We start from the raw sequence: 13,645 nt of genomic DNA, 5'->3' as shown, positions 1-13,645 counted from the left end.
TGATTTGATTTGTAATTTGCACGGAGCTTTTAAAAAGTGTTAGATTTTATTGCTGTCATACGGACACTATTTTTATGTTGCTTGTTACGGTTATTTTCACAGAATCACAATCATTACAGCACACTTTACCATCATGCCTACACTGGTTTTATTATATAGCACCAATCTCCTGTCATTTCCCATATCAATTTCTATCCAAATAATTATCCAATGCCCTCCTGAATGCCTCAATTAAACCTGCCTCCACCACATTTTCAGGCAGTGCATTCTATACCCGAATGACTCACTACTTGAAAAAGTGTTTTCTCACATCAACCTTGGCTCGTTTGTATGTCATTATAAATAATGCCCTCCTGTTCTTGTTCCTTTATAAACTGGAATAGCATCTCCCTTTCTAATCTATCCAGCCCACTCATGGTTTTAAAAAACTGTATCAAATCTCCTCTCGGTCTCTTCTCTCGAGGGGAGACAGTCTCAACTTCTTCAATCTAGTGCTACCTCTCCATCAGTTTCTTGCTCCATTGGTTTTGGAAGTGGATGAAATCAGACTGGATTATTGGGAATACGTTTTTGAACTGGTTAAAAGATTTCTGAATCATCTGGAACAAAAGCAGCAAAGTCTCACCCTATCTATTCTAATACGTGCAACTGTACAAATAAATCATGCTCACAGAACGATTAATTCACACGCACCAAGAGAATTATGATTAATGGGATTGATGGTGAGAGAAAACCAAAGTCAGAGAACATGACAGGGAGCAGAAGAATCAGAAATGAGAAAGCAAGGACAGAAAACAACAGCCAAAGTAGTTGCGTATTATCTTTCCCTAATAATTAAATCATTCAGATGTTGTCTCCTTCCTGTTTTTCTTAAGTATGACCATTAGATGGTACTGTAACAATTTAAAAAAAAAGACTCAATGCAGTTCATAGTAAAAGGCAACTTGCAGGTTAACCCTAGTTGGCCAGGTAGAAATTCAAGCTACTTTGCCAGATATAGTTGAAGCTTGAGTAATGTTTAAATGAATATCCAGTTAAAATTATGACATAAATGGACTGGAGAAAAAGGCACTAGAGGTTGGAATTATAATTCCATACAATGGTTTGAATTGTTCAAGGGAGCTGGTGGTGACTCAAATGTTTCAGCTTTCAGCTAGACAGAGTAACAGCAGGGTGGACGTCACTTACAAACAGTTAGTTCATGCGGATTATTATACTCTTGGTTATTTTAATCATTGAGTGAAAAGAAGGTTAAGGATGGACTTAAAATTATCATTTCCTTTGAAGACATTTTACTAGAATCCATTTGCATGTTATTGTTCTTATTTCTAAAAAGAAATAACACTTCTAATTCCCCTCCTTTAATTTTGCCTATAATTGGCACCATACTTCCAATGAATAATTAGAAGCCACATTTTTTTTACAACCATTTTTAAAGTGTCTCAATTTCCAAAAATACAAATGGAGACAACATGTCCTGTGAGATTTAAGCTAGTGGGACAACACACACTGACCACTCCAATCTGACTGTGCTCCATCTCCCACCTCATCGTAGCCCATATTGAAAACTCTAAAGAAACATAATTGACCCAAAACATTAATCTGGTTTTTCCACAAATGTTGACTGAGTAGTTGCGTATTCTATTTCAATAAAAGAGATTTAAGGACAGGCAGCCAAACGTTTGGAATAAAATCGGTTGTTGGAAAAGGCAGGAAATATGTAATACAATGAATGGGAGCAGAATTAGTCTTGTTTCACTGAACTGAAATATCTCTCAGTACTAGCTTTTCCATGTCAAATCAGTTACATTAGACTGATCTCACTTCTGGCATCAAAGCTAGTCATGTCAGTGTTATTTCTACATCAATCACCTACCTTTCTTCCACTGCAGTAACCATTGCTTCAAAAGAACTGTCATATCTCAACAATGGAAGTTTGTGTCCTGAGTAGGTGGAATCAATGAAGTCTGAGAGTCCGAAGTACTTATTGTTTTCATGGTACAAGTTCACTTCCTAATGATGTGAAAGAACAGAATAAAAGATAGCAATGTTAATCAAATGCAATGTATTCCCCGAATTATTAAACATAGTGCTGAACTCTTAGATGTAAAACTTAACATTTGGAATTGAAATCTCCACCATCTTGGTGGTGAATTTGGAGGTAGTGGGAAAGGATGTAGAGAAGGGAAGCCCCCATCCTGCTTCCTGCCTGCACACAATTAAAGGAGGGTCGGAACACTTACGGACAGTCTCTTGTTTAGAACCTAACTGATGCTCTTAAGTATGCAATTGATGCCCTTTAAGTGGTTTGTCTCACCAAATCTGGTATTCAACCAGCAGTGGGTGGAGAGGTCGCCGCACAGAAAGCCTCAAAGCATCTGATCAGAGACAGGTGGAAGGCAGGGAGGATGGCGTGGGTTGTGGGTAGGGGAATGCAGTGTTTCTTCATTAACAGGCAAGCAGCTCATATCCTACTTCTTTCTTCTAAGATCCCTGGATTTGTATTTTTAAACGTTTACACAAGTAACGAATATAGTACAAGAGAAGGTCATCTTTTTTCCCATCAGACAATTTTAAATACGTGATAATGGTATCACATAGTGTCAACAGTAAAACAATTTTCCAATTTCCATTGAGGGGTCGCTAACAAGAAAGCAATTGTTTATAACAAAGCAAGTGGTACTGAGACCCATTGTCCAAAGAAGAAGTATCAGTCCAAAATCTTTTCCTATTTCAAACTGCAGTTATTTACAAGAGATTAATTCCTCAAAAAACTGACAGTTATGTTAAGTTTTCTTACAAAGGACTGCTCCACACACAGGCACATAATATAATGCTATAATGGAGTGCAGTTTCAAAGGCAAAGTGAAGACAAGACTACATTTGTAAGCGAATGTTATCAGTACAGGGTAGGTTTGAGAAGCATAATTTTTTGACTTGGAACTTCATGTCCCATTAAGAAAAAGAAAATTATGTAAAAATGTTTCTTACAATATTTTTAATTAATTATTTATGGAATGCAGATGTTGCTAGCTGTGTCATTATTTACTACCTGCCCCTAATTGCCTGATGAGAAGTTGAAGGTGGACTGCCTTCTTGAACTGCTACAGCATGTTTATTGTAGGTAGACCCATAGTGCCATTAGAGATGGAGCTCCAGGGCTTTGAAAGCAGCAACATTTAAGTGACGGCAATGCATTCCCAAGTCAGGATGGTCTCTGCTGCTCTTATCTTTCTCGGTGATAGTGGCCGTAGGTTTGGAAGGGGCTGTTTAAGGACCTTTGGTGAATTTCTGCAGTGCATCCTGTAGTGGTGGTAAGAGTGAATTGTTTGTGGATGTGGTGCCAGTAAAGTAAGCTGCTTTATCCTGGATAGCGTCAAACTTCTTAGATATTGTTGAAGCTGTACTCATCCAGGCAAGTAAGGAATATTCCATCAGAGGCCTGACACATGTCTTGTAGATTGCAGGCAGACTTTGAGGAATCTAGAGGTGAGTTATTCATTGCAGGATTCCTAGTTTTTTAACTACTCTTGTAACTACAATATTCAAATGGTTAATTCAATTTAGTTTCTGGTCGATGGTAGGCCACAGGATGTTGTTAATGGGGTATTCAGCAATGGTAATGCATTGAATGGCCAAGGGGCTATGGTAAGATTCTCTCTTACTGGAAATGGTCATTGCCTGGTAATTGTGTGCTGCTAACTTATTTGCCACCTATCAGTCCAAGTCTAGATATTGTCCAGGTCTTGGTGTATTTGGACATGGATTTCTTGAGTATCTGATGATTTAAAGATTTAATGTGATGATATAAATTATGTTAAATGTGGCTGTTATCTGCAATTCTCCTTGTAATACATTCTGGATCAGGGTCAATCCTTTAAATGCCCACATTCCCCTTGGGAGAGAGGAAATACAGAGTCTGCTTACAGAAGAAACACTGGCTAAGATTATACACAGGGATTGCTCATGTTTTCAGTTCGTTAATCAGTGTGCAGGCAAGAATCCTAAAGAGTCCAAAATAGAGTGAAGTAGGTCAAAGCACTTACAGAGGTTTATAAAATCACGCGGGGCATGGATAGGCTAAATAGCCAATGTCTTTTTCCGAGGATGGGAGAGTTCAAAACTGGAGGGCATAGGTTGAAGGCGAGAGGGGAAAGATTTTAAAAGAACCCCAGGGGCAACGTTTTCATGCAGAGGGTGGTGCATGTCTGGAATGAGCTGCCAAAGGAAGTGGTGGAGGCTGGTACAATTACAACATTTAAAAGACACCTAGGTGGGTATATGAATAGGAAGGGTTTAGAGGAATATGTGCCAAATGCTGACAAATGTAATTAGGTCAGATTGGCCATGTCTGGTCAGTGCAGATGAGTTAGACAGAAGGGATCTGTTTCCATGCTGTGTCACTCTATGATTTTACAACACTCACCATTATTATCTGTTACTCTTTTACTGCCACTTCAGGTCGCTTTCAAAAAAAACTAGTACTTTGTTGGAATTTGAATTTTGAGAAGTAACAGCACATTTTGATCATTTTAGCCATTTTGATTCCCCCAATCAAGTGATTAATTATTATAAATTGGCTATCCCACTGAACAAACATGCCCCATCATGATTTCATCCACAGTTTTCAAAACTGCTTAATGAATGACAATATGAATAAAAAGCGTTGGCTTATCTTTCCCTCACTCGCCCCTGGTTGTACTTTCAGCACCTGCTTTACATCAATAAACTTTGGAAGGAGCAACCAAGTATTTTCTTTTTTCCAATTGTTTTATTAACCTTTAAGCCTAAGAATTCTAAGGATTAGCAGAAAGGATGCCAGTTCCTTTACACACTATCACTCCATTGTAGCAACACTGAATTGATAAACATTAGGAATACTTCAGTAAAATTTACACTGTTGCAGGATGATGGCCAATGGATCTCATTGTAGGGGCTGATGTAGGTCTGCTGTGTTTGAAGGACGTAGGGGAAAGATGTAACTTGGAGTGTCAACACGTTCAGTGCTTCTTTAATTTCTTTGCAGTTCACAATTCTATCAGCCAGGCCCAGAAACGGTTCACTCTGTGAAAACATTCCCCCACTGGAATCGAGATAAGAACACAATACTGAGAATTAATGAGATCTTTCAGGAAATCCATAAACACAGACACACACAGTCGTATTGCAAACTGTCACTTAATACAAACAAATTGCAGAAAAATTGGAAACAGCAAACAATAAATGTCTAATCACTTAAAGTTTAAGGACAGTAGAAATAAATGAAATCACTAGGAACAAGAGGTTAAAAGTTAACTTAGTTCTAAAGTGTTGCATGCTTATATGTGTTGACTGTACACTCAATCTAAGAAATCCATTTATCTTTCATTAAAACCAAACAGTCGTATAGTATCAGTAGGCTGTGGAAAGGCTAACCCTTTTCTTAGATGGATTGCTGGTAAAGTTACTGCGTCAACACATTGCACAACCATTAATCAAACTTTGCCCAAAATAGAAACCAATTCAATTAGAGAATGGCTGAATGATCCCTGGCAGCTGAAAGCCAAGAATGTCCCTCTCTGTGTTGGCAAACGTGAGCAACGTACGATGTGATGTTCTTTATTCTAATTCCAATGTACGAGCAGAATGAGAAGGTAATTCACTAAACCAGAGTCTGACCAGATTTATTAGTAGCACGTTTGTTGTCAATTTTGCTCAGCCATCAATTATTCTTCCATTGTGTTGCTAACACCTAATTGCTGCACAAGCTTGAACCTCTGAGGACTTTGAACTTACTTTGTCGATTTTAAAAAAAAATGTTTAACAAACTCTTCAATACACAAGATTACAACTTCAAAAAAGGCTACTGTGTTGCTGGTATAAACCATTGAGTGACAAGCAACAAAAACTTCAAAAACTGGTGAACCTGATGAAAGAAAGATCACACCAACTTTGATCTACAGAAGTCAGAACTCTGCTTTTTACTGGTGCTTGCTAAGGGGCTGATTTTAGTGGTGTCCAGTTACTGAGGGGAATGTCCTTCATAATTTAACTAGTAGAAATGGTAAGTAGCCTGCAGGTCAATTTACACAGAGTATCAAAATACCAAACTCAGGAATTGTGTGTGTGAAGGAAGTCTCTGTTTAAAGAATCAATCTCTTTTGAAGGTCAAGTTTGGCATGGTGCTGAATTTTAACATGAATTTGTTATTTCTTTTGCAGTTTGAGACAGATGAAGGAGATGCCTACGCTGCTAGTGACAGGTGCATACTTAATCAGGTAGCGTGGTTACCTGGCAGTGGGCTACTTCAGATCTTTGGAATTATCACTTGTGTAAAAAACAAGAGGCATTTTTGCAAAGACATGGAACAAAATATCACAGCAGTCTGCTCGACTGAGTATGTAAGGTGAGATTGTAATGAGTGAGGGAATTTTTTTTATTCATTCATGAGCTGTGGGCCTCGCTGGCTGGGTCAGCACTTTTTGTCCATCCTTCATCGCTCTTGAGAAGATGGTGGTAAGCTGCCTTCTTGAACCACTGAAGTCCATATGCTGTAGGTAGACCCATTAGGGAGGGAATTCTAGGATTTCGACCCAGCAACAACAAAGGAACGGCGATATATTTCCAAATCAGGGTGGTGAGTGCCTTGGAGGGGAACTTGAAGGTCCAAGTCCTTCCAGATGGAAAGGGTCATGGGTTTGGAAGGTGCTGCCTAAGGATCTTTGGTGAATTTCTGCAATGCACCTTGTCATAAAGTCATAGAGTCATACAGAAATAAGCCCTTCAGCCTCACACATGCCAACAAGATTTCCTAAACTGAATTATTCCCACTTTCTTGTACTTAGCCCACATAGAGGCATAGCCATAGAATCCCACAGCACAGAGACAGACTCTTTGGCCCAAACTGGTCCATGCTGACAAAAATGCCCGTCCAGACTTATCCCATTTCCCCGCACTTGGCCCGTATCCTTCTAATCCTTTCCTATCCGTGTAATTGACATATGCCCTTTAAATGTTGTTAATGTACCCACCTCAACCACTTCCTCTGGCAGCTCATTCCATATGCATACCACCCTCTGTGTAAAACAGTTGCCCTCAGGTTCCCTTTTATTCTTTCACCTCTAACCATACCCCACTAAACCTTTCCTATCCATGGATCGGGCCTGTTTCCACACTGTAAGTAATCTAATCTAATCTGTGCAATTGTCTTTTAAATGTTGTAACTGTGCCTGAATCTATCACTTCCTCTGGAAGTTTTTTCCATTGAGACATCACCCTCTGTGTGAAAACGTTGCCCATCAGGTCCCTTATAAATCTTTCCCCTCTCACCTTAAACCTCTACCCACACGTTATGGATTCCCTTACCCTGGGGAAGAGTTCTTGTCTATTCACCTTACATATGCCTTTCATGATTTTATAAAACTTTATAATGTCACCCCTCAGCTTTCCACACTCCAGGAAAACAAAAGCTCTGGTCTATCCTGCCTCTCCTTATTACTCAAATTTCCAGTCTCAGTAACCTCCTGTAAATCTTTTTTGCATCCTTTCCAGGGTGAATAGAATTATTCGCAGTACTCCAAATGTGGCCTTACCAATGTCTTGTACAGCTGTAACATGGCATCCCAACTCCTGTACTCACCAATGAAGACAACCCTGCCAAACGCCTTCTTCATCACTCTGTGTACCTCTGATGTCACTTAACAAACTATGTACTACACTCCCAAAGTCTCTGTTTGACAACACTCCCTCGTGCCCTACCATTAACTGTGTAAGTCCTGCCCTGGTTTGTCTTACCAAAATGCAACGTCTCACATTCATCTGAATTAAATTCCATCTGCCACTCCTCAGCCCATTGCTCCAATGGATCAAGATCCCTTTGTACTTAGATAACCTTCTTCACTGTGCACTAGGCCATCCATTTTAATGACGTACGAACCATACCTCCAGTATTCATATCCAAATCATTTATACAAATGAAAAACAGCAGTGGACCCAACACACCAGTGGTCACAGGCCTCCACTCTGAACAACAACCCTCTATCCTCACCCTCTGTCTCCTACCATCAATCCAACTTAAAATCTTAGACAGTACACACTGCTGCAACAGTGGTGGAGGGAATTAATACCAATCAAGTTGGCTGCTTTGTCCTGGATGTGTGTCATGCTTCTTGACTTTTCCTTGAGCTGTACTTATTGAGGCATGTGAGAGTATTCCATCACATTCCTGACTCCTGCCCTGTAGGTGATGGACAGGCTTTGGGGAGTTACTTGCTGCAGTATTCCTCGCCTCTGGTCTGCTACCGTTGCCATTGTATTTCTATGACCAGCCCAGTTCAGTTTCTGGTCAATGTGATAGTGTAAGATTGAGGACTACTGGTCTGATCATTCACATGTCAAGAAGCAGTCCACAAGAAGGAGCAAGAAACAGCAAGACTTCAGAATGGTGGAGGAGAGGGATTAATTCAGTTTGCAGGTACTTAATTGGTTTCTGATTTTCGCAGAATTCCTTCTCTAAATTGAGGCAGTTGCTTAAACAAGATCCAGGAGATACAAGCACTGTATTTGCTTTATAAGTTAACTAGGTATACTAGTTAGTATTTGATTTAATTTGATTTATTGTCACATGTACATAAGTTTTGTTTACGAGCAGTACAACCAGGTCATGGTAAGCAAGGACATACAGGCAGCTCTCTTCGCAAAACAAAACATCAAAATAGGAGTATGAAATGATTTGGTTCAGAAGGTCAAGATGTAGAATCTGTGGATGCTGAAAATCAGAAACAAAAACAGAAATTGCTGAACAAACTCAGGATTTGGCAGTATCTGTGAAGAGAAATTAGAGTTAATGTTTCAGATCCAGTGACCCTTCTTCAGAACCAGTAGAATCAGTTTGGGTTGAGATATGGAAAGACAAGGGAAAGAAGTCATGGTGGGAGTAGTTTATAGATCTTCCTACACTGTAGTACAGACATTACGATCGCAGCAGACGGTTTTACCAGACAAGCCAGTTCCCAGTCAGAAATTTGACTTGTCAAGTAACATTTTTACTTGTCTTAATGAAGACTTCTTTTGTTGAAACATCAACATGCATTGCTGCACATTTTGCTTTAAGAACAAAACAGTGGTTTATTGAGAAAGCAATGGAGATAAAATAGAATCATCTGAACTATCTACCATAGAATCAGCACAGTGTGGTACAGAAGGAGGAGGCAATTTGGCCTATCATGTCAGCCCTGACTGTTCAAATCAGCATTATTACCTGCTGTCAAACTCTTGCTTTACCCCTATATCTTTGGATATTATTTCTACCAATAAATCATCCAATTGAACCTGCCAAATAATGAATTATAATGCAAGTTCAAAAATTTCAATATATAACCAAACTATTCTTCCCAAAACACACCTACATAAGTTGTAAAGAAACTGAGCATCTTTTGCATAATACCCAAAACACCCCAATACAGGTTTTAAAATGTCACACACCACAGCTCCTGTACATAACAACTCAGTCGGCTCTAAGTCACTTGTGGCTTCAACTGAAACTGCAAATAACTTCTTCCTGGAGTTACCATATCTTTGAGCTTTAATGCACTCAGTTTAAATAACCACTTCCCAGCTTTTATCCCAATACTTCTGGTCTGGGGCTGACACTAAATTTTCACTCCAAGGAATCTCATTTATTAAATCTCTCATTCCTTTCTTAGGTGTGCTGCTCTATACAGCCATCCTGTTCCAAGATCTTTGCAGGACTAACGCCACTACTCAAAGTCAAAAACGAAACTAAAAATCTCTCTCCTCAACTATGGGCGTTTCCCTGAAGTTGAAAAATAAACAGATTCCAGAACTCTCTAACCAATCTCTATTATTTGCCCTATTTTTTGCCAGGCTGGATCACCAACACGCTAAAATAAACAAAAGTCTATCAGTGCACAAGAACAACATTCAGTCTACAGCCAGATTTCAAAGACTATTTTTTAAGATGAAATTGACATTGTTGTAGAAATGTGTATAATTTAATTATTACCTTCAGACACACAGAGAAACCCATCAATTACTAGCTCAAAGCCAGATATCCAAACAATTAATATTAAAATTATCCATATAAATCCCACAATTCACATAGCACAAAGTATAAATGATATATTCTGTGAAGTATATATAATAGGGATTTATAAGAAAGGTGCTCCTCTCCATTGATTGGACTATCCAGGAATCAGGCTGTTTTAAAACCGGCAATATGAAATGAGGGGGATTGATTAATGATCCCATAATAAAGGATCCTTCAGAAAAAGTGATCACAACATAAGAAATTTCACATTCAGTTTGATGATGCGAAATCTGGGTCTAAACGTAGTATCTTAAACTTAATTACAGACTTTTAAAAAGATAAAGAAAGGCGGGATAGACTGGGACTTTTTTTACTGGAGCATAGAAGGTTGAGAGGTGACCTTCTTGAAGTTTATGAGGGGGATCATGAGGGGGATAGGTAGGGATACTGGTAGGTGTCTTGTCCCTAGAATGAGGATTTCAAGACGAGGGGTCGGTGAGAGGAGAGAGATTTAAAAAAGACATGAGGAGAAAATGTTTTACACAGAGGAGAGTTCACGTTTGGAATGAAACTTCCTGAGAAAGTGGTGGATGTGGGCACAATTATAACATTTGAAAGACATTTGGATAAGTACGTGAATAGGAAATTGCAGGAATATGGACCAGGAGTAGGCAGGTGGGTCTATACTGGATTAGTGGTGCTGGAAGAGCACAGCAATTCAGGCAGCATCCAACGAGCAGCGAAATCGACGTTTCAGGCAAAAGCCCTTCATCAGGTGGGTCTAGTTTAGTTTGGGATTATATTCAGCATGAACTGGTTGGACCGAAGGGTCTATTTCTGAGCTGTATAAGGCTATGATTCTATGACTCTATGACTCTGAATTGGGAAAATAGATTAAGAGACAAGATGGTAGGTAAGAAATTATAGATGTTTAAAGAGATAATTCATCAATTACAGCAAAGATATATTCTATTGAGAGCCTCTATTAAAAGCTCTTGTAAGTATACAAACAGCAAGACTGTAGCCAAGGGAAGCATTGACCCCTTCAATGATGAGATTGGGAAACAACTTTAGAAATAAGGAACTGATGGAAACTTTGAAAAACTATTTTATATCCAACGACATGATACAAAACAAGAAAAACATCCTCCAATATAGTAGAAAAGCAGGAAAGTGGTGCTAAGGCCACAATCAGATTATTGGATGGTAGAGCAGGTTCCAGATGCCAGACAGCCTACTCCTGCTCTTGTTTCTTGTTATCTTATGCTGTGCATCAAAGAAAAGACATCCTGTCTGGTAAAGTGGTGAGAAAACAATTTGAAACATCCGGGAACAGAATAAGGGTCTGGTCTCCAGCAGCCCTTCAGAGTCACAAGGTACTCCCAGTTGGCAAAGCAGGATGCCAATCTGTCACACCCCTTCAAGGTCTTGCCAAGTGTACAGCACCCCAATAAAGGCAGATCCTGTTTTGCAGCCTTTGAACTCGGCTTAAATATAACATCGATAGCTTGAATGGCAAAAGGTCCTGGCGGTAGAGTATAATCACCAGGAGGGAACTCTCGAAAATTGACATCCTCAAAACATGGGAAAAATCAGCCATTCATGACAGTGCAGAGCAATGCAATGCTGCCTTGGGAGGGGATATGAAATTGAGGCTTCACATTCCTTCCCAAGCAGATGTAAAAGATCTCATGGGTACTATTCAAAGACAAACAAGAGTGACTATTAGACCACCTTTTCATTCTCGGTGTATTAACTGGATTTAAGTACCACCACCTGTCATGGTGGGATTTCAAGATCATTTAGCTGGGCCTATAGGTTAATAGTCCAGCAACATGATCTCTCCACCACCACCACCAAAATAAATAATATTCTTAGCTAAAACAATGCACTGCAGATCTGAAACACAAAAACGAGAAAGCGCTGGAGAAACTCAGCAGGTCTGACAGCATCCGTGGAGAGAAAGCAGAGTTAATGTTTAAGGTTCAGTGACCATTCTTAAGGACAGATGCTGCCAGATCCACTGAGATTCTCCGGTGATTTCTTTTCTTGTAAACAATATTAAGGTCCTGTTTGTCCCTAAATTCTCAGAAGGTAAAGAGGGGGTCAGTTCACATCCACATTGTAAGAGGCAGCAGAGCTTACAAAGCCCACCCTGTGATGTCACTAATATAATAGATATCACATTCAGTTAATAACAGCAGAAAAAGGGTCACACGACTCTACTTTGAACAATGGCATGTATATTTTTAAAGTAAAGTTTAATTTAAAAAGTAAATAAAATAATCACAATAAAACCACAATTCAAGTTCTAGATATGGTGAAGAAGCAGATGCAACTTCGGATTTATCAGACATCTGGTCCACAAAGCTTTAAAGAATAAAACACATTTCAGAGTTTACCTGGTCAAATCCCAGTGTGCATGGTCATGGATCAGTATGAAGAGTGTGTAAGGACTTTTTAATGCTCTTTGCTGGAAGCCTTCAAACTTCCCCTGAGCTTCTGCAGTAAGCTTCATAACATACTGCTCTGCGCATTGATTTGCTGTACACTCTGTTTCCAACCCAAGTTCTACCAAAATCCCTGCAAAAAATACAGGCAAGAGTTGGAGTTTAGACTTTGCTGTGTATCAATCCCAACAGTGGATCAATTACAAAATTTGCTTTGGGTTCTTAAAAATATTATAGCCATGCTTAATTGTCAAAGATTAACTTCTGATAATATGCTGTTGAATTTTCAGCGCAGCTTATTTTAAATAAAAGGTTTCAAGTCAGATGTAATTCCTCAACTGGTTCAAAGATGTAGATGATGGTTAAAAACATTGAGATTTGCATTGAAATCCTAAATATCAATTAGTAATAACCACAATCCAAAGATATGCAGGTTAGGTCGAACTGGCCATGCTAAATTGCCCACAGTGTCTGGAGATGTATAAATTAGGTGGATTAGCCTTGGGATGTACAGGGTTACAGGGATCAGAGAGAGGGTGGGTTCCTCTTTGGTGGATCAGTATGGAGACAGTGGGCCAAGTGATCTATTTCCACAGTGCTGTGATTCTATGATAATTAAGTCAGGAAAATAGTTATGAAATGCAATTGTCCTTTTCCTTACAGAGATATATCAGGTATCCTCTATTCCTGATGAAGGGCTTTTGCCCGAAACATCGATTCTCCTGTTCCTTTGATGCTGCCTGACCTGCTGCGCTTTTCCAGCAACACATTTTTAAGCTCTGATCTCCAGCATCTGCAGACCTCACTTTGTCCTGAAAGTTACCGATCCAAGCCAAGAAAGTGAGGCGCACCTTTAAATAAGATACTGAGCCACCATCCCACCGTGAGATTTCTGACAAGGCTGTGCTCACCTCATCCCAGGCTCCAGTTCGCCCAACATGATCCAACCCTAATCTCACACATCAGCTCCTGGATGCCCAACACAAGGGCTGCCCACATTAAAAGCTTAACCTTGCCTTCACAAAATTGAAAAGCCCTTCACTTCCAATCCCCAGTAAGGATATAATGGTTGTTGAGGCCACCAGTCATCTTAAGCATTTCTGACTAGGTTATCAAGTCAATCGGGGCCACTGAATCTGTAATACCAATGTTGGATTGTGGAAGTAAA

The 13,645-nt window shown here is 39.5% G+C and overlaps 1 protein-coding gene across 15 annotated transcripts in view; it reads right to left on the bottom strand.

Annotated features, from left to right (window-relative positions):
• greb1 (growth regulating estrogen receptor binding 1) overlaps positions 1–13,645 on the bottom strand; it is a 314,458-nt gene that overhangs the window by 79,685 nt on the left and 221,128 nt on the right. For all 15 annotated transcript variants that reach the window (XR_011955202.1, XM_072561932.1, XM_072561938.1 and 12 more), the window contains 3 exons: positions 12,430–12,610; positions 4,897–5,083; positions 1,877–2,013 (listed from right to left, as the gene is read on the bottom strand). Coding sequence is in view for 14 of the 15 variants with exons in the window: in XM_072561932.1 (XP_072418033.1) it covers positions 1,877–2,013; positions 4,897–5,083; positions 12,430–12,610 (505 nt within the window). In the remaining variant the exon portion in view is untranslated. The remainder of the gene's footprint in view (positions 1–1,876; positions 2,014–4,896; positions 5,084–12,429; positions 12,611–13,645) is intronic.

This window comes from Chiloscyllium punctatum, chromosome 3 (genome assembly GCF_047496795.1).
Source record: "Chiloscyllium punctatum isolate Juve2018m chromosome 3, sChiPun1.3, whole genome shotgun sequence".
NCBI lineage: Eukaryota > Metazoa > Chordata > Chondrichthyes > Orectolobiformes > Hemiscylliidae > Chiloscyllium > Chiloscyllium punctatum.
The sequence above is the reverse complement of the archived record's forward strand: the minus strand, read 5'-3'. Positions and strand labels throughout refer to the sequence as shown.